Source organism: Manihot esculenta, chromosome 18 (assembly GCF_001659605.2).
Source record: "Manihot esculenta cultivar AM560-2 chromosome 18, M.esculenta_v8, whole genome shotgun sequence".
NCBI lineage: Eukaryota > Viridiplantae > Streptophyta > Magnoliopsida > Malpighiales > Euphorbiaceae > Manihot > Manihot esculenta.
In genome coordinates, this window is record NC_035178.2 from 6,429,418 (window position 1) to 6,449,205 (window position 19,788).

Consider the following 19,788-nt stretch of genomic DNA (forward strand, 5'->3'; position numbering starts at 1 on the left):
TTTTTTATTAAAATATAAAAAATATGTAATTTAAAAGAAAATAACTTTCTCTTTTTAAAAGAAAAAAATTATTTTTATATTTTTGAGAATTTTATTATAGCCTCTATATATAAATTTATTAATATACTTTAATTTTTAAATTAAAATTAACAATAATTAAATAATAAATTAACAAAGACATTGGAGAAAATTTACAATCTAATTTGAAGCTCATATATAAAAGCATATCCAGACAAAGGAAAATGGAAAGTAGTAGAGAGAATTCCAAAGGAGAAACGAAATGTTAAAAGCAAATTGGACAAGGCAGGCAGAATCACTGGGGAAGAAAGCTCAAGAGTAAAATTTGAAGTCTTTGGCTTCAAGTATAATCTGCCTTAGAGCACCAATAGGTGCTAAAACCATCAACAGCACACCAATTATAATGCAGACCTGTCCATGTATTATATATATATATATCAAATACATTCAGAAATTAAACAGATCAAACCATCAATTCCTTTTCTTTTTTTTTTTTTTTTTGTTAATTGTTAATGATGATACATACCCAATTCGCCAACCAAGACAAGCTAAATTTCTTGGGTTTGTATAAGACAAGCCATATGATGCAAGGAAGCTGCCAAAAATGGTGAAATATATAATATAGACAGACATTTTTTAGTGGGAAATTAAAGAGAATTGTATTAGTTATGGGTCTTACATAGTATGTTGTAGGAGCAAAAGCAAATCCTCCAAAGAAACTCAGAAGCCCACCAAAGAATGGGAAAGACATTGCCAGGAACATTGTCAATGCTGCATGCATATTCAATCCAAACATATAATTAAAATGTATAATAAAGCAAATTCCCATTAGTTATATTTTCAAGATATGAGAAATTCTCACCAACGTATAGAGTTCGAGTTATAAACCGAAGAATTAAACTTGGCTTGAATTTCATCTTCAGGACTAAAAAAGCTTCCAACATGTCAAAAACTGGCATGGCGAAAACCTGCATAAGAATAGACTGCTAATTCTTGAGGAAGAAACCAATTACATATACAAAATGAAGCCAAGTAAAAATTGTAGAAGATGAACTCCATGCACCTGATAACTTCCAATGACATGAATAACTACGAACATATTAGCAACAGCAACAAGCCAACGAGGCTTCTGTAGAGAGATGAGGACATTGTCCTCAACTTTGTTTCCAAAAACCCAGTAACCTATGAATGCTACTGGGAAGTAACAGAGAGCAACAACAACATAAGCAACAATCACACCTTTCCACATGGGTTTCTTCGAAGGCTTTTCAGGTGTGGAGGGGATTGTTGCCTGGATCTCCAACACCACATTGTGCCCTGCGAAGGCAAAGGCCACATCCCCCAATGCACTGAAGAAGTTGAATATTTCTCCTGTACAAGTTGAAGCCCTGGGCGTATACTGCACATCTGGCTGAACCCCTTTGTCCAAGGAAGCTACCCAGCCAATGGTTGAGTAACTATGCACGTAAAATTAGCACTCATGCAATAAGATTATGAAGAAAATGAATGTAAAGAAGAGTACAGTACCTCAAGGACATAGCAGCTGCTGCAAGAGAGACTCCAGCGATGGAATTAAAGCTTGAAAGATGGGAGAGAAAGAAGTGAACTGAGGCAAATATCATAATAAAGTAGGTGGTTTTGATATCTTTGCAATCTTGACAAATAGTGTCATGGAACTTCTTCAATGATTTTCCTCCTGTGACCATATACACTATATTTATTCCTACTTCTACCATCAGTTGCTGTGGTACAATCAACCAAAGACCAAGTTTTTCACCGAAGGCATGCTGCCCTAATTCATGGTATCTGTCAAACCTCTTTCCAGGCACCATTTCATGCATCTCCACCATTTGCCATAGAGTATACAGTGTAATGATCCATGATAGCACCATTACAACCGCACCAGGACCCCTAAAAATATTCAAACCAATCTCAGTTTTGTCGAACAGCTATAATCATGACTAAGCTTGATTCTCTAATGGTATTGAAATAAGATAAAGATCAATGGAATAAAAAGAAGATATGGAAGAAGAAGAAGAAGAAATATGAGTTCTATGTACCATCCAAGCTGAGACATGGCATATGGAAGGCCCAAGACCCCAGCTCCAACCATGGCAGTGATATTGTGAAAAGCAGAGTACCACCATTTTGCATTTCTAGACTTGGTGATGGGAAGCCAGTCATTGAGATTTTTGGCTTTCTCAGTAGAGAGATGCTTTTCTGCCATAATGTTTTAACAGGTGAGATGAAGGAAGCTCTATTAATCCGTATAACGAGTTTAGATACCCAGATCAAATGTCGGTTTGAGTTAAAATATGGGAAACTTATATGAAAGTCTCACTACTGAAAAGCAAGAGTTAGTTTCCTTGTTGCAACTGAAACTACAGATACCCAGTGATATTAGGAGTTGCAGTTATGATTCACCCGCAAGGTGGCATATGCCTAATTCTCTTAAAGTATCAGTTCCTCCAGATTGGATTGGGGCATACACAATTTTACATACAGGTGTCCTGAACCAGCATAACCTGCAACTAGTATTCGTTCAGACTCTTGATGAAACAGTGTGAAACCTTGCTAATATGATGGCACATGAATTGGTCGGGTTTTCAATGCACCAGTTGATGTAATGAAGTTGAACATACCTGTGATGTCCAGTTGCTTCCCCGCCGCTTCCGTCCCACAAACCTACTAAATAATTTAAATTAATTATTTTACAATAAGCGAAAAATAAATTTAAAAATTATTTATATCAATTTGGACCGAACTGTTTTAATTGAATTAGATCAAATAAATTTTACAGTTCTAATAGACCTGCGAAAAAAAAACTATTCATCTAAGACGAGTGGAATCGTCCGAGATACTAATAAATCATAATATCTGAGAATTCAATTCTATTTTAACAATCGTATCTGATTTAATTGAAATGTCATAAAAAATATTTTAAAAAATTATAAAAAAATATTTTTTAAATATAAATTATTTTTTATTCTGCTACACGGCAAATAATCAATGTTATGTTATGATGCCTCAAATTGTCTCATTACATATTATAATTTAATTATCTCAAATGGTTTTACAAAGTCGGATAGACAATGATTATTCACGAAGAGATTCTCAATTTTGTAATATTTAAAATTTAAAAAAAAAACTGATAGAGATAATGAAAAATGCAATTAAAAATACTACAATATTCCCGTAATTGGTCACAAATTACTATTATTTACTCACAAAATTAAATTTTCCTCAAACATGATATAATAATTTAATTTTAATATAAAATTTAAATTAGATCAAATATTATATTATTTAGTTTGTTGGCATGCAGGACAATTAGCTTTAGTGCCACCATTTTGCATTCCTAGACTTGGGATGGAAAGCCATGTCATTGGATTGCTTCTGAGCCGGCATAACCTACGACGAATGCTTGTTCAGGCTGTTGATCGAACAGTGCGGTACTTTCTAACGCATAGAATTTTATATGAATTTCATTATTAATTTATTTTTGTTAAATTTATAAATTCAATTTAAATAAAAATTATTTTTATCGAAATGTAAATATTATTAGTGGAAATTGTCATGCTAGTTTCTTAATAAGATGAATAATTATTTATACTTGAGTTTTACTATTGTGAAAACTTATCATGGTGAAATTTCATGGATAGATAGGATTGTCCGACTCGAAGTATGCCTCTAAAATTGTTGAATTCACTGGTTTGCTTGTGAAATGTTTCTCTATTGCTATAATCATAAGACCCCAGGGAAGCTATACACCTGGATTAAGGCTGTGGGATGCTGTGAACCATCTGTGAAGAAAATTTTACCATCACAGCATCAATGATTTGGAGAAAATCCAGAAATTGAGATTAACTTCTTCAAGGCAGACTCTCTCAACAATGGTCAAAATTATAGTTCTATCCAGGAAATGAATAAAGCAAAATTTTCATTTAACAATGATTTTTTTTTCACTTTCTAATATTAACAAATGCTAGAAAGTTGCTGAACTGGTTCGCCGAAGTTGGTATCTGGGTAAAGGGGTTTGATTATTGGATAGAAGCATCTCCACTTCCTGCTAAAACAATGAAATAAGAAGAAATTAAAATAATAGTAATAATTTCTAACATTTTGATTCATAAAAGTGATTTTCTGAATAGGAGTTCTAACGGCAATGCCAAACAGGGCCTAAGTGTGTGACTATTCTACCTTCATCTTTTTGAGCCAGGTATTTGTTTTCCTCAAGCGAAACACTTCATGCTCCAATTTGTTGGTATAAGCCTAATATAAGCAAAACAAAATTAATATCAATGGCCAATCAACTTGACAAGCTAAATTCAACTAAGCATGTTTATTTTGTGGGCAAAAAAGAAAAAAAAAAACCTGCTTCCTTGCTCTTGACCTTGCAGCAGACTCACGATTCTTGATCATCCTCTTCTGCCTCCTTTCAATGGTCTTCTCCATCATTTCATCAGAATATCTTCGTTTTTTTTCAGCAGCGGCCTGAGACTCTGAAGATGTAGCTGACACGGCCATGCCCAGTTGGTTCTTTGAGTATCCAACTTCAACAACTGGGTTCTCAAAAACTGATGGTTCTGATACATGAAAATTCGAATCCAATACTGTTATCTGCTGCTGTTGTTGCTGTCTCTGCACAGCTGCCATTTGAAGCTGCAGCCAATCTGCCTGCTGTGACACCACACCCATTGGATCAATACCCATAATTGGCTGAGGATTAAGCATTGCATTTTGATTCCCTATATTGATCATTCCAGTGCGAACCAGGAAATCTTCAAGTGTAGTTTCTCCAAGCTGTTGCTGAATTCTTGATTGGTTTTCAGAGGCATTGACATGTTCTTGATGGACAATGTTTTTCCAGACCTCTTCATCCGCAGTTTTCTCAGTTAATCTTCCATTCAAGTCGAAATTCCCGAGAAACAAAGGAGCGGAAGCTGAAGCTGAAGCTGAAGAGGAGGAAGAGGAGGAAGAAGAAGAAGAAGAAGCGTTAGCATTTTGCTGCAAGTGACCTTCTTCAACAGAAATCACATTTTTGAATAACTCATCTAACTTCATAGAATGCAAAGGCTTTCCTACATTTCCCAGCTGATCAAAGGTGAGATTGTATAAGGATCCTTGTCTGGCCATGGTAGGAAACTGGTCCTCTTGAGCTCTATTTGGTGACACCATTGTTCTATTAATACATGCACCAGTTAATTAATAACCAACCACAACGGATTAAAATTCCAGGAAATTATGAAAAATCAGCACCGATGAATCAGACCAAATCAAGTTCAATATCAGAGAACAAACGAAACGCAAATGAATCTTCTTTTTCAAATGGGTGTGTACCAGAAGAAATTATTTAATGTTGCAAGAGAAGGACTCTCATCTGAAGAAATGGGGATGATGAAAATGGAAGTTGATTTGGAAGAGGACTGAAAGACATAAAAGAAAAGGGAAGATGGAGAAGTGAAATCGGAGGCGGCCAGAAAGATCGAAGAACCCGTTGGAAAGGATCTGGCAGAAATGGGTAGATCCTATTTTTAGATTGAAAGAGAGGGAAAGAGACTCAATATCTCAACAGTGACACCTGATTATCTTGCTTATTTGGTGGATTAATCAACATAGAAACTAAACTAACTTCCTTCCGATAGAAAAAATATATATATTATTATTATTATTAAATATAAATTTTCATCTTTAAATTTTACAAAATTAAAATTTTCAATTCTAATAAAATTAATTCATATGAAAAAAATATTCAAATTTAAGATGAGTTTGAGTTTAAAAATAATGTTAATATTAAGTTTTATCCTGTATCTAAATAAATTTATATAAATAATTGCCTAAATATAATTAAAATACATATTTTATGATAATATTCATAATTTTATATATTATACATGAAACAAAATTTAAATATTCTGTAAATTTTAATTTTAAAACATATTAACAAAATATATTTTCACTAGAATGTATACATTTGCTTTTCACATTAGATACAATTTTCTTTTAACGATACATTAGATTCATATTAAATCATTTAATAAATGGAAAGTTAAAAGACTAATAGAATGAAAATAAAAAATTAAAATAAATTTTTATTTAAAAATAGGAAAATAAATGATGATGATATAATAAAACATAAATTTAGCATATATTAATTTTTTATTAATTTGATAACATTTATTATATTTTTATAGAAAAATAAGAATGAACTAGAATTATGAAAAAAAAATTATTATATGCTGTGATTCAACAAATTTAATCAAAATTTTACTTAAATTTATGGATAAAGCAGTGAACAGTTACAATGGCAGACTTGATGCAGTAAAAAAAATAAAATACAATTTTCTTATTAAAAAATATGCGATCTAATACATTTCAATTCAGATATTACCCCCTTAAATACAATATGATCTCTTTCAAAAATTAATAAATCTCTCCTAAAAAAATAAATCTAAAGGAGATTTCTAATTAAAATAATTTAAATTAAAATTTTTAAAAAGTTTAGCAAAAATTCTACTAAGGTTCGGCTGCTATAAATTCATGCTAAAGTGACAGCCATACAATATCTTTCTTCCGGCTGAATTATTCTTTTTTTATGTTTTCTTTTAATTATGGTTGGGTAATTTTTTTATTTCTAATTGAAATTTCAATTTTTTCATGTAAAATTTAAATATTATTATTTATTTTTTATTCTTTTAATATTTATATAATTTCAATTTTTAATAATATTATTATTTTATTTGATCAATAAGTCTATTATTTATATTTTTAAAATCATATCATTAATTTAAATATTTAAAATTCGTAATTATTTAAGACATTCAACATTAAATAATAATTAAAGAAGTGTATGATTTAATTTAAATTCATCAAGTGATTTGATTAGAATTAAATCTCTCTTATTTAAGGAGGTTGATAAATTCAATAGACACTTTTTATTGACTAACCTTAATCAGCAAACATAATTAACTATAAAACTCTAATTACAGTTTAATTAAAAAGTAAAATATTTTTCAAATAAATCTCGACTACACATATCAGCAATTCGGTTTCAAATTTGAACGAAAGGCCAGCATACAGAAATATAATAATAGTCATAATTTGTGAAGAAGATAAAAACTATATTTAATAATACTTAGAAGAAAACCTCTTCATTCAAAAAAATAAATAAGGGATTCTATATTTCTAACCAAATTTAATTAGAGAGTTTCAAATATTATATATAAAATAAAATAAACTAAACTTAAATTTAAATATTTTGGATTTGTCATATTCATTCATTCACTTATAAAAGTTGAGATTAAAAGGCCCAAATACTTTTAACATAGGTCTAGAAAAGCAGCAGCCTCATATTTGGGCACATCCATTACTGGATATTGGTCTGACTATACAGACCATGAAGGCCAAGGACAGGACACCACAACACAACAGAAGCTGATTTGTCTCCATGCCTGGGGAATGGATTCACCACCTTTCGGCTATAGAAACAAGGTGAGTACGACACATCACAATGATGCCCCTGACTTTTGGAGCCCAGGATTGAAGGAACCTGCACTGCTCTGGACTGTAGACACATCAAGTCTTTTTTATTATTTGTAAAGAGAATGATTCCAAAACCTCATGCATCTTGCACGTGAGAATATTCCCTCCTCTCTGTGCTAAGTGGGTTTCCCACTTAACAGACCTTTAGGGCACACACCCACAACACCATGTATGGGAACTTAAGCATTTCCAGTGGTTCATAATGCTTCATTCTCTTAGGCCACCCATATTTAGCATAGAATTGCCATCGTACATTTGTGTTGTCTACATGCATGGATACCCTATGCCATCAACAATAAAGAATCCCTTCTATTTTTTAAAATTAATATTAAATTAAAGAATAAATTATAAATTTTGCTAAATTCTAATAATTACATTATCGATTACTCTTTAAAATGAGATTTTTCTTTTTCACAGGGCAATAAATAATTGATAATTTAACAGAAAAGTAAGACTTGGTGACATTAATATTTTTATTTTGCCAAGGTAAAAATATCTAGAATAAACAATAATGCAGAGCGATCATTGAAGTGAAATGTCGAATGGCTATTGGTCCGATCATACCCTTATGCCTGAAGTAAAGTTGATTATATCCAATTTGTCATTCTTTTGATGTAAACTTTTTTTTTCCTCCTGGGAAAGTTTCTTGGTAATCACTTCCAATTTAAATGATATAATAATTTTTAACAAATTAATTAACTAAATTATTGATGTAATTTGGTGTGGGCGTGAATTTAAGAAAGCAATTGGTTACACAATAAAGAATATTTTTTAAAAAAAAATAATTTATTCTCATCTGAAATTGATAACTCTTTTTATATTAATGAATAAAATATATTACCTAGATTATCCATAGGAGTGAGATAAAATGACGCGAAATAAAATATATTAGTTAGATTATTTTTAAAGGGTGAGAATTTTTTAGAGAATTTTTAAGAATTTAAAAAAGAGTGTTTTATTTCTTGGTGAATATGTTAGGTGTAAATTCGAATTAATTAAATTACTAAATTTTCAATAGCAAATGATTTATATCAAAATGTATTACCTAGACTAATTAATAAAAATGAAAGTCTCTTCCTTATCAAAATCAACTTTATTTTATAATTATTTATTATAAATTCATCAGACTAACGTAGGGGAAAAAATCCATGAAATTGCTCAAAAAGAGAGCTGACCCAAAAATACCCTCATCATAAAAATAACAATTTATATTTTAATTTTAAAAATATGAGGAAAATCATAAAGATAATGTTGTTGATTTCAAATAATTAATTAAAATATTTAAAAATTCCAAGTATGTCATTATCCTATAAGCACTTTGCTTACTAGGTGTAAAGCTATTGGTGATACATAAAGAAATACTTGCTATAAAAGAAAACACAAAGAAAAAAAGAAAAGGTAAAAAGCAAAAGTGAGGAGGAAGGGATTGTCCAAAACAAAATACCTTTAGCAAATTGTGTTCAAATAAGATTCATGTTACCATATTTTAAGTTATCATGTTAGGATTTTGATAGTAAGCAAATAAAATAGCATTTAAAGTTCCGTAAGCGATGAGAGTTAGAAAGAAAAATGCAATTAGCTCCCTCAATTTTTTTCTTTCTCTAAAATAAACTGATACACTAGTACAGATTAAAATAATGATACACTCTTTTATAAAACTATGATAATCTTACTAAAAACTACTAATTTATATAATTTGCATGTTTTCTATTCACAATTGATATAAAATTGTTAAAAATTCAATTTCATTAAGAGATTTATATAAGTTATGCCATACTCATGTATATCTGTTTGCTTGACTTGAATATTAAATAAAATAGGACAGAAAAGAGAGTGAGAATCTAATATAATTCACAAACTCTATTTATAATCGAGAGACTAAATATACTACAAGATTTACACGACTTATGTCATATTTATGCATATCGACTCACCCGGTTCAATTGAAGAAAAAGAAAAAAAGAGAGTGAGAATCCAAATGTCTCACCATGAAGCATTAATTTAGAAAAAACAACAATAAAGCAAAAAGTGGAGTCCCTTGGCCTTCTTATATTATGTGACCTAATTTGGGTAGTGGGGTGTCTTTAATCTCTCTTTACATCCATTGATTGACATAGATTCTACCCACACAAGAAAGAGAGAGAGAGAGAGGAAGCTTTTATATCAAAACTTTTTCCAAAATCCTAGTTGAATAAGTACATTATTGACCCATTTGTACTAAAATAATTCAACTCTACCCAGCTAGCTCAGTTTGGGTAGATCTTACTCTAGTTTTCTAATCTTAAATATCTTCACTATACTAAAAATGAAATCAACTTTATCATAGTCATTAATTAATTAATTTTTTTTCAAAAATTAATTACTTAATAACTAAAAGCTTTCAAATTCTTATTTTTAGTTTAAATATATATTTTTTTCATTAGTGAGTGGTTTTTATACTTCAAAATTGTCAATCAAAACTTATTTTTAAAGACATTATTTCACTATTAGAAAAATAATTTTAATATAACGGTTATTTTATATATTTTAACTGTAATCATAAATCAATGTAATAATTTAAAATCCTATTATAGTTTAAATATTTGTTTTACTATTTTTATCAATATTTTATTATTAGAAAAATTTGTTAAAAAGAAATGAAGTTAGCTTCCTCACTCATTATAGTTAAGTCATTTGATTTTTTTTTTCAATAATAAAAATATATTCCACGTCACTATTAGAGTATTAGAATAATATGATTGACACGAATAAAGAAGTAGACTATACATATATAATTAATCTCCATAAAGTTGGTTTTCTTAATCAACAAACATTGGTGGCCATCTTAGTGGCAATCATGTACTCAAAGAACATATATGACACAATAAGAAGAAAGAAATCTTCCACTTGGCAATTTCTTTTACCTGTTCATTTTGTTTTCTTTCTCTCTTTTTTTATATGCATCCCTAATGCAAAGCTGACACACAGCCACACACCACAAACAGCAATTGCCCTCCTCTTTGCTTAAGCTTCTCATGCAACCCATAAGCCCATATGTAGCAGCATAGGACTTGCTGCTCCGTCACCGGGAAATAGTCTAATATTAGATTAGATGTTTTTTTTTTAATAAAAATATAAATTTCATTAAAATTTAAAAATGATGAACTCAAAAATTAGCTCAAGCAAGCAAAATTGCACAAAAACAAGCAAGAATTGAAACCCTTTCACATCACTTGCCTTTTTGTCATGGATGTAAAGGTGCTTGCTTTTTAATGATTTTTATTACTTTCTGCAAATTGGGTTGGGCTTCATCCTTGTCCCTCTAGAACAAGGAAGGGGTAAAATAATTTTTTCAAAAAAAAAAAAAATTGTGAGATGGAAATTTGATAATTAATTATGAAGAAAAATAAAAAGCTGTAATCAATGATTGGCCTGCTTTTGTTTCTATCCAGAATTTCATTATCCAATAGGAAATGACAAATCTCAATAAAATTTGTATATATTTATATTTTGATTTTTAATATTGATAAATTTTAAGGGAGTGAAGAGATTTTTTTTAAAAAAAAAAAAGAAAAATAAATAGAGATAAACACTCACTAATATGTTTTTTTTTAAACCTAGGTTTATGATAATTTAATGCAAAGATATGACAGGCGTAAAGAGCCCCATTACGACGCTCCCTTACGTGTCTAAACTCCCCACATCCTAATCAAAGAAAATAAATAAAATTTTCTTTATTTAATTATTAAAATATTAAAAACAAAATTAATGTTTTAAATTATATTTTATATAAATTATTAAATTAAAAATTATAGAACTAAATATTTTTAAATAATAATAATCGGTTTTAAAATAAATTTGAATAATTTAACATAATTTTTAATTAAATTTAAATATCAAATTTATTAAACATATTTATATTCGAATAGAGTAATTACCTCCATCTGGTTTAGTTTCACATTCAAATTTAAATGTTTAATATTTTATTAATTAAATTTACATGCACTTAAAATACTTAATAAAGAAAAATAATATGATTAGGACAGTAGATAAGATGACTGCTATTGTATTCACCAGCGACCACCAGTCCCCACGTGGCACCTGATTGTCGACGGACGACGGCAATCCGCTTTGTCGGTATATGACGTCAACCAAGCACCGATCTCCTTAAGAGATGACACAATGGTGCATTAGGTAGAGGTGCGTAGGTTAAAGTGACAAAGGTGCGCATTTTATGCTTTATTTTACTAAACAACGACGTTAACTGGTTGACTGTAGCATTCAAAAAAAGCAGGATTTTTCTTTTCTTTTATTTTTTATTTTGTTAAAAGAGAGGGAGAGAAGCATTATTTTTTGGGTCACTGTTGGATTATTTTGATTCTGTTCTCTTTTGCGACTTTGGGTTTCGCTTTTGGGTTTTGTTTGCTTTCGAGAGATGGATGGTGGTGATGTTGATTCGCGAAACCACCTAGTATTAAACACTGAGCCCGTCTTAAATTGGGGTTCCTTGAGCTATACGTGCTCGAGAGATTTTGGGTTTTCTTAGCAGCTAATCAAGAACAAAACTTGGTTTAGTATTCCGTTTCCCCTTCTTGTGAAACAGTTGTTTCTGTCTATCCTTGGCCAGTTAAGATAGTGAAACATGTGATTTTTCGCTCCATTTTGGTTAACCATCCATTGAAGCATGTTATAAGAGGTAAGTAGAGAGTCTTGTTTCCTATTAAATTTAATTCACTTTATGCTTTTGTTTTGAGCTTACTGGAAGTGGAAGTATTGAGTGTTGGGTGGATAAGATTTTGTGTATCTGTGTTTTTGGTTCCATCTTTCATTAATAGTGGACTTGCAGAAAGATAGCATTCTAATAAGGTTTCAGTTACTATTGTGTTGGCTCGGTGTCATAGATCATATGGTTTGATAATGCTACTAATTCACTATGACTTGTCTGCAATTCTTTAGCTTAGTTTAATTTGAATGGTGAAGTTTGTGGGAAGATAACTTATTGAAGCCAGTTACTAGCCATCTGTGGGAAATTGTAAAACTAATATATAAGCTTGAAAGGGTCAACACCCATGCCAAATGCAGCTTTTGCTATTTCTTGTATCCACGAGGATGATCCTAGAGTTAACAAAGTATTACCTGTTACTATTAGAAATTGGAGTTTGCTGTAGCTCTGCAGCTGTTTCTTCCATGAGCAGAGGGCTGTTTAAGTATGGTCGTTACTTGTTTTTCTCGACTGTTAGTTTAGGTTCTAAAAGATAGATTTAGACTACCACTGCAATCGGCATAATTGATGGGCACAAAACAGGAGAGGTTTTTGGACTCTAGAGATGATCAACCGCATGCTTTAGTCTTTGTTGCCAAGCTATAGGTTGTGTTGGTATGGTAGGCATATTTCTAGATACAATATTAAGAGACAACTGCAGCTATCAACTGATGAACCAACCAACATTTATCATTCAGGCATCTCTTTTTAAAAGAAGGATCGTAAAATAAGGATTGATATGATGGGAAACCCCAGTAGCCCTTGAAAAATTATCTGTCTGCTATCTCCTCTAGTCCTACTTCCCGTAACGAAGTTAATTTGATATGACATGATCAACCTCCCTTGAAGGGCAGCTTTACTTCTTCTTCTTCTTCTTCTCTTCTCTCTCATCTTGATGTTTCTATGGATGACATTGTTGATTTATCTCAATTTTTGTTAACTCTTTGAGTTTTGCTTTATGCAAAGATAATGAGAAACCTAGAATTCATATATCTCGGGTATCTGTTGATACGAGTTTCTTATCATCATTTCCTTTCAAATTCACAAGGTTGATTTAGGGAAAATAAAATCTAGAATGATAGAATCACCTTTTTTTCCACTGTGTGATCTATTGGCATTGCAGGCATACTTGGTCTGGAATGATTATTAGTTTTAAATTTTTATTTGTTTTTGTCTCCCGAGTAGCAAAAAAATAAGTCCTAATTGTATGATTGGTTTCCATCCAGCATTCGTTTGTAGAAAAGCAAGTCCTTTCTAATCTTTGACTGAATATTATTTTAGCTTCTTTTCTTTTTCTTCCCTGTTCCATGATATTTCACTATGCATAACTTGTGTTGGTAGCTAAATTTTATGTAAGTTCATTATGGTTTTCGTGTTGATCCAGTTGAATCATATGCCATATTTTCACTTTTACTCTTGGTTTTCTTTGTCCTGATTGATTGTTAGAACATGAGCTCTTCATCCACTCAACTTTCTGCCTTGAGAGGAATGGGTATTTATGAGCCATTCCACCATCTTAGCTCTTGGGGAGACCCCTTCAGAGGTGATGGTAGTCTAAATATCGATTCATCCGCAATCGTGCAGGTCGATGCTGGCTTGAACAACAAGGTAATAATGTTTGCTTAATTTATTAATGGATGTAAAAGTTATTTGCTTAATGCATAACTGACTTTTTCTTATTCGTCTCTTCTAGACTGAATATGTTTCTCAGGATTCAATGGAACCTTCCAGAAGTGATCAAGAAGGAAACAAACCAGCTGATAAGGTTATGAAACTACACCTTTCTCTTAATTAAAGATACATAATACGGTTGCTGTTGCTTTTCCATTATTATTTTTATCGATTGGTATTTTAATTTCATGTGAAACAAATATCTGTTCCCAATATAGTCACCAGGAAACTGAATGAAAAGATTGTTTCTAGCTTGCTAAATTTTAGTGATATGGAACTTTTGCTGTAAAACCTTTCATTGACAGAAATCTCTATCTCTCTCTCTCTCTATCTCTCTCTCTCTCTCACAAGGTACTGGATAACACAGTCATTTTACAAGCTCAAGATGGCTTTTAAGAAAGATCAGATGTCGTTTTCTAAACATAGTTACTAATATTGAACCCTATCTAGGTGCTATTATGGCAGGTTGCATATTCAGGTTGTCATGCTCAAAACTGTCAATTTTTATTCCTTCATTTATATGTTTTTTCTGGAGATGAATCAAACTAATGAATACATCTTTTCTACCAGATTTGGTTTGGATCTAATATTGAGAATTTAATGTGATTTACAAGGACTTCGGGTTTTCAATCAATTGAGAACCAGTTTTCCCTAAATCCTGTATTAGATCAAGTTGCTCCATGTTTCAAATAAAATTGTTGAATCCCACATTGGTTGTGGAAAGGGGTAATATGCCCTTTACATGGGCCATAGGCACTCATTCCCTTGAGCTAGCTTTTGGGGTGAGTTAGGCCTGGCCCAAATTTAATATGGTATCAAAGCCTCCCATCCGATGTTGGGCCTCCCATAAATATGTCATGCACCAGTAAAATTTTGGGCGTGAGGGGTGTGTTAAATCCCACGTCGGTCGTGGAAAGGGTTAACGTGCCCTTATATGAGCTATAGGCACTCCTCCCCCTTGAGCTAGCTTAAGCTGGCTTTTGTGGTGAGTTAGGTCTAACCCAAATTTAACAAAAATAATTATAGAACTTTTCACAAACCATGTTCATTTGTTAAAAAAGATTTAGAAAATGTGTTAGAATAGGAGGGAGAAAAGCTAGCCATTTTATTTTCAATGTTGGTAATCTGAATGCTCATTTTGGTACCCAGGTACTGAGACGTTTGGCACAAAATCGTGAAGCTGCTCGCAGAAGCCGTTTGCGTAAAAAGGTAAATTTATGCATTCTCCTACATTTTTTTTCTATAGATTAGTGGGAAATTTTTTTGGAAAATAGAAGTAGGTAGAATAGGAAGAAGAGGAAGACTGCTGATGTGAGGCATTTTTTACATCGCGACATAGAAATTTCATTTTTCTATGTTGTTCCTTAGGCCTATGTTCAACAACTAGAATCTAGCCAGTTGAAGTTGGTGCAGTTGGAGCAGGAACTTGAGCGAGCTAGGCAACAGGTGATATGAAAATGCTCTTTTGTCTTTTACTATCCTTTGCCTTGTGTCTCTGTGTATTTTCCGTGCTGTCTCTGAAGTATGCTACCTATCTAATAGATTAATGTCTTGTTGCAGGGTGTATACATAAGCAGTGCACCAGATTCTAGTCATTCAGGATTACCTGGAGCTCTAAATTCAGGTTTATGATCTTATGGATTGGAAGTCATTGTTCTGTATTTTGTTGATTGCCTCACCTTTTAACTATTTGCTTGATGCATTGGCTAGAAAATAGTGTCTCAAATTAGCTAGATGTCATTCGTCTGGAATTTTTTGCATTCTATTCAATGATATTCCTAAGTGAACTTGTTGTAGTTATCGAACTTGTATTTTGATGCTGACTAATTTGTAGCTCTGAAATAAAGTTATTAACTCTTTTGGAAAAAATGAATTAGTGGATACTTTTGCTAATAATTTTTGGATGTTCATCTTTGAGTTAATGGCTCCACAAACTGCTAGTAACTCTGGTCTGCTAGGACAAGCAAAAGGCTTTTGACTTTAAATATAGTACATATTAAGGACCTACATACAAGGCTTTATAGCAATTTATTCAAAAACAAGGGTGTATTTTTCTCATTGCTAACGGATAATAACATTTTGTGCACAACTTTACGGTTGAATGCAATGCAGGTGCCGCACCCTCTTTTTCCTGTTCATTACAAAGGCTGATAGACTATGCAAAAATTTTCATGGCATTTCCTCATGTTCAAAATCACTTCTTTCACTTAATCGTATTTGTTTAGTTGACCTTTACAATCTAATTCTTTTTCTTTGATAACCATCAAGACAAATATCATTGTCTTGATAAAGCTGGTGGTCTTTCCATTGTTGTTATGAATGGTATTTAACTGGTCAGTTGGTTATCTCCTTTTAATAAATGCCTTAAATCATTTGTTAAATCTCTTTTCTCATTCCTGGTTTATGTCATGTTGAAGGTTAACTATCATATCTCAACCTAAAGTTCTTAGTCATTTCCTTTTAGTTTTGCTTGCCCTTATCTTAACATCTGAAAATATTGTAATGTCTTCTGTCATTGACTGCTAAGATATAATCTTCAGAGGCTTAAAAAGAGAGGGAATATCATTCAAGTGTATAAGCATGAAATAACTTCCCATGCATAAAAATGCTTTTCCATCTTTATAAGTTTATCTTTGAGGGAGATACGGACAATAAACCCTTTATGAAAAATTGTTTGGAAAGGAGAAAGGTGTGTCTAAAGGTAATGAGGGTATCCTCAGTTTACCTTTCTGTGGAAATTTTCCTCATATCTCTTAAAAACCACACGTTGATACTTCTCTGGAGATGAACACTTCCAATGAAAATTCATGCTTGTGTGTTAGTTTCTTTTATGAATGTCTTATGAGACACTAGCATTCTTCTCAGGAACTGTCGTGGAGGTTAATAATTTTAGGAGATTCATGCATAAACCCAGAAAAATCTCTCGGATCGATAGTTTCCACTATTGAAGGAAACAAAAGAATATTTTCCATTTTATTGCCTAATTACCTTTATAAATTGGCTCTTTGTAATATCATATTACCTCTTTTGTGTATAAACATATTGCATTCTTGTTTTGTACTTTGATTTGTAGGAATCACTACATTTGAGATAGAATATGGACATTGGATTGAAGAGCATCATAAACAGATTTCTGAACTTCGAAACGCATTGCAAGCTCGTATCACTGACATAGAGCTTCGGATACTTGTAGAAAATGGTTTGAACCACTACAACAACCTTTTCCGCATGAAAGCAGATGCTGCAAACGCTGATGTCTTCTATTTGATTTCTGGCAAATGGAGAACATCAGTAGAACGTTTTTTTCAATGGATCGGAGGATTCCGCCCATCAGAGCTCCTCAATGTAAGGTTTTCTCCAATGTATATTGTTTGTGGATGTTCACATGGGACATATTGTTGTCATTTAACACCACAATATATTTAACTATTTGATTATTTCTCATATTTTGATACCATTAGCTTGGGAAGAGAATGTCAATGCAATTTTTTTGTTAAGTAATTAACTGTGGGGAATTCATCTTCAGTTGTGACACAAGAGTGTGTGCTTATATCTGGTCTCGCATTGATTTGTGCAAGTTATGAGAAATAAGGTTTTGTGCTTCTTGTTCAACCTCTTTCAAGTAATGTGAGGATCCACTGGTAATGCAGCCGTAATCCTTGAGATACCAGAAACTAACAGACTCCACCACTGCAGTGTTGCATGAAAATTTATAAAAACTGGAGCTACAGAAAAATGTTTCTGAACGTTTTTAATGTTTGAGCTGCTGTGAGAATTATCATCACAACATGATGAAAAAGTGACTTCTCTTGAGTGAGTCGATGAACATTTTTTGTTAATAGATCATTAATCTTGTATAGTACTTTTCCATGACCTTGAAGGTACATTAGATTTTTCTTTCTTTCCAGATTGTTCACTGAGTTGTCTATATCATTGTCTGTGATGCCATAGCTGAGCTGTTTCTCTTGAAATAAGCCTGTGACTGAAGAAGACATGCATAAGTCTCATGTGACAATTATCATCACGATCTTAATTCTGGAATGAATAATTTTTCTTGTGCAGGTTCTCATGTCACAACTTGAGCCCTTGACTGATCAGCAACTTGTAGATGTTTGTAACCTTCGACAATCTTCTCAGCAAGCTGAAGATGCTCTCTCACAAGGAATTGATAAACTCCAGCAGACCCTGGCCCAGAGCATAGCTGCAGATATAACAAGTGGTGGAAGTTATGCGGCTCAGATGGCTGCTGCAGTAGAGAAGTTGGAAGCGCTGGAGGGCTTTGTAAACCAGGTACTTGGCACTTACTGGCCATTTCCCTCAAGTCGGTCCCTTTGTTTGAGATTTATTTCTCTGAATTCTTTCATGCTTCTTGAGCTCCTTCCCTACATGGTTTGATTTCTTTATTTTCTGTGGCGGGGTAGAAACAGAATCCACTTATCCAAATGGGATTATGATTGTTGTTATACTGTTATGTTTCCCGTGACGTCACATAGGATTGACTGGTTATTCTGCACGATAACATGTAAATTGGAAAATAGCTAGTTTTATTACTTTTATCCCCTTCAGAAGGTTAATGTGTAAGAATTCATGTCTGCTTGATCTGAGTCAGTTAATCAGGAAAATGGCAGTTATTTAGATTGTGCAACCCTTATTTCCACTTCTTGTCTGGCACATATTCGTACAACGAATAATATCAAAACATGTGGATTCTGGAATTTTATTTTCTTTGATTCTTCTTCTGGCCGTTAACGGGAAAGAATGAGAGAGAGAGAGTCTGGATGAGCTAAAGCTTTCCTGACAAGCAATTAATATGCTGAATGACATGCTAATTAATGCATATTTGTCAACTTTTCTCTTGATTTCTCAGTTTTCATCGTTCATGCTTTTCTTGAAACAGGCAGATCACCTTCGACAGCAAACTTTGCAACAAATGTCTAGGATCCTAACGACTCGGCAGGCAGCTCGAGGTTTACTTGCCCTGGGAGAATATTTTCACCGTCTCCGTGCTCTAAGTTCTCTATGGGCTGCTCGTCCTCGTGAACCTACCTAATCTACAGATATACGAACCAGAGAAACCACGATATCTAGGTTGATTTACCACTACCCTGCATGCACTGGCTGCGAAAATATGGACACTCAGTAAATTTTTGTTATATATATGGTCTACATTTTGAGTCTGCATGTGTTCTCATAGCAGCTTCTTAAGCTTAAAGAAAAAAGAAAAATTGTAAATATGAATGAATTTCAGAAGTCGGAAGCAAAAAATTAGGTAAAGAAGTTGATGTTCAGTGCATGTTGTACAGCATAGTGTTGCAGGTAATTCACATCATTAATTTAAAATGCAGACTATGTTTGAATTGAATGGATCAGTGGAACTTTGTGTAAACTTGTTCGTTGGGGTCATGTAATTCCCATCATTCTTAAGTTTCAATAAAAGTTAGAACAAGAATAAAACAAGTTGATTCTCTATTAGGCTTTTTAAAAAATCAGATGGATGCATTTCAAGATGGGGATGTGCTGAGTACTAAGTTAAGAATTGAGATGAAAGAAATTTTTTATTACATCAATCATCTCTTGCATTTATAACAAAATACATGAAATAACTAATTCTGTTAATTTTGAAAAAAAAAATTACTTCAAATTATCAAAATTCAGTAAAAATAATGTGATTATGAGAATTTGGTTTAATTATTTTCTTATGTGTGATTTATTTTAGATGAAGGGGAAGAATTTGCTTTCTGATATCCTGGGCGATAATAACAACATGATGCTCTTCCTCCCACCTCTCAAGGTAAAATATAATAATTATAATAATA

General features: G+C 32.2%; 3 protein-coding genes across 3 annotated transcripts; 1 reads left to right on the forward strand and 2 right to left on the reverse strand.

Moving 5' to 3' along the window:
* Positions 1-330: 330 nt before the first annotated feature.
* On the reverse strand, positions 331-11,919 carry LOC110606525 (lysine histidine transporter 1). Its single transcript, XM_043953392.1, has 8 exons — positions 11,902-11,919; positions 2,079-2,233; positions 1,546-1,929; positions 1,082-1,475; positions 881-986; positions 698-789; positions 545-613; positions 331-429 (listed from the first exon to the last, which is right to left on the reverse strand). Exons 2-8 carry the CDS (start codon positions 2,129-2,131, stop codon positions 331-333), a joined length of 1,197 nt encoding a protein of 398 aa, XP_043809327.1. The 5' UTR covers positions 2,132-2,233; positions 11,902-11,919.
* On the reverse strand, positions 3,901-5,507 carry LOC110606524 (ABSCISIC ACID-INSENSITIVE 5-like protein 3). The gene is made up of 3 exons (XM_021745373.2): positions 4,393-5,507; positions 4,219-4,290; positions 3,901-4,084 (listed from the first exon to the last, which is right to left on the reverse strand). Exons 1-3 carry the CDS (start codon positions 5,194-5,196, stop codon positions 4,004-4,006), a joined length of 957 nt encoding a protein of 318 aa, XP_021601065.2. The 5' UTR covers positions 5,197-5,507; the 3' UTR covers positions 3,901-4,003.
* On the forward strand, positions 11,814-19,358 carry LOC110606621 (transcription factor TGA3). Its single transcript, XM_043953391.1, has 9 exons — positions 11,814-12,235; positions 13,748-13,909; positions 13,995-14,066; positions 15,122-15,181; positions 15,341-15,418; positions 15,533-15,596; positions 17,046-17,317; positions 18,035-18,262; positions 18,870-19,358. The coding sequence occupies exons 2-9, from the start codon at positions 13,751-13,753 to the stop codon at positions 19,020-19,022; spliced, it is 1,086 nt and encodes a 361-aa protein (XP_043809326.1). The 5' UTR covers positions 11,814-12,235; positions 13,748-13,750; the 3' UTR covers positions 19,023-19,358.
* The last annotated feature ends 430 nt before the right edge of the window (positions 19,359-19,788 follow it).

What these genes read in the sequence shown, in the direction of transcription:
- LOC110606525 (XM_043953392.1), bottom strand. Translation starts at nt 2,131, where the DNA reads ATGGTTGGAGCTGGGGTCTTGGGCCTTCCATATGCCATGTCTCAGCTT. An exon ending in GCCATGTCTCAGCTTGGATG is followed by an intron (nt 1,930 to 2,078) that starts GTACATAGAACT and finishes GAATATTTTTAG; the next exon opens with GGGTCCTGGTGCGGTTGTAA. An exon ending in AACTCGAACTCTATACGTTG is followed by an intron (nt 790 to 880) that starts GTGAGAATTTCT and finishes ATATGCATGCAG; the next exon opens with CATTGACAATGTTCCTGGCA.
- LOC110606524 (XM_021745373.2), bottom strand. Translation starts at nt 5,196, where the DNA reads ATGGTGTCACCAAATAGAGCTCAAGAGGACCAGTTTCCTACCATGGCC. An exon ending in GGTCAAGAGCAAGGAAGCAG is followed by an intron (nt 4,291 to 4,392) that starts GTTTTTTTTTTT and finishes TGCTTATATTAG; the next exon opens with GCTTATACCAACAAATTGGA. An exon ending in CCTGGCTCAAAAAGATGAAG is followed by an intron (nt 4,085 to 4,218) that starts GTAGAATAGTCA and finishes TTGTTTTAGCAG; the next exon opens with GAAGTGGAGATGCTTCTATC.
- LOC110606621 (XM_043953391.1), top strand. Translation starts at nt 13,751, where the DNA reads ATGAGCTCTTCATCCACTCAACTTTCTGCCTTGAGAGGAATGGGTATT. An exon ending in GAAGCCGTTTGCGTAAAAAG is followed by an intron (nt 15,182 to 15,340) that starts GTAAATTTATGC and finishes GTTGTTCCTTAG; the next exon opens with GCCTATGTTCAACAACTAGA. An exon ending in ACCTGGAGCTCTAAATTCAG is followed by an intron (nt 15,597 to 17,045) that starts GTTTATGATCTT and finishes TTTGATTTGTAG; the next exon opens with GAATCACTACATTTGAGATA.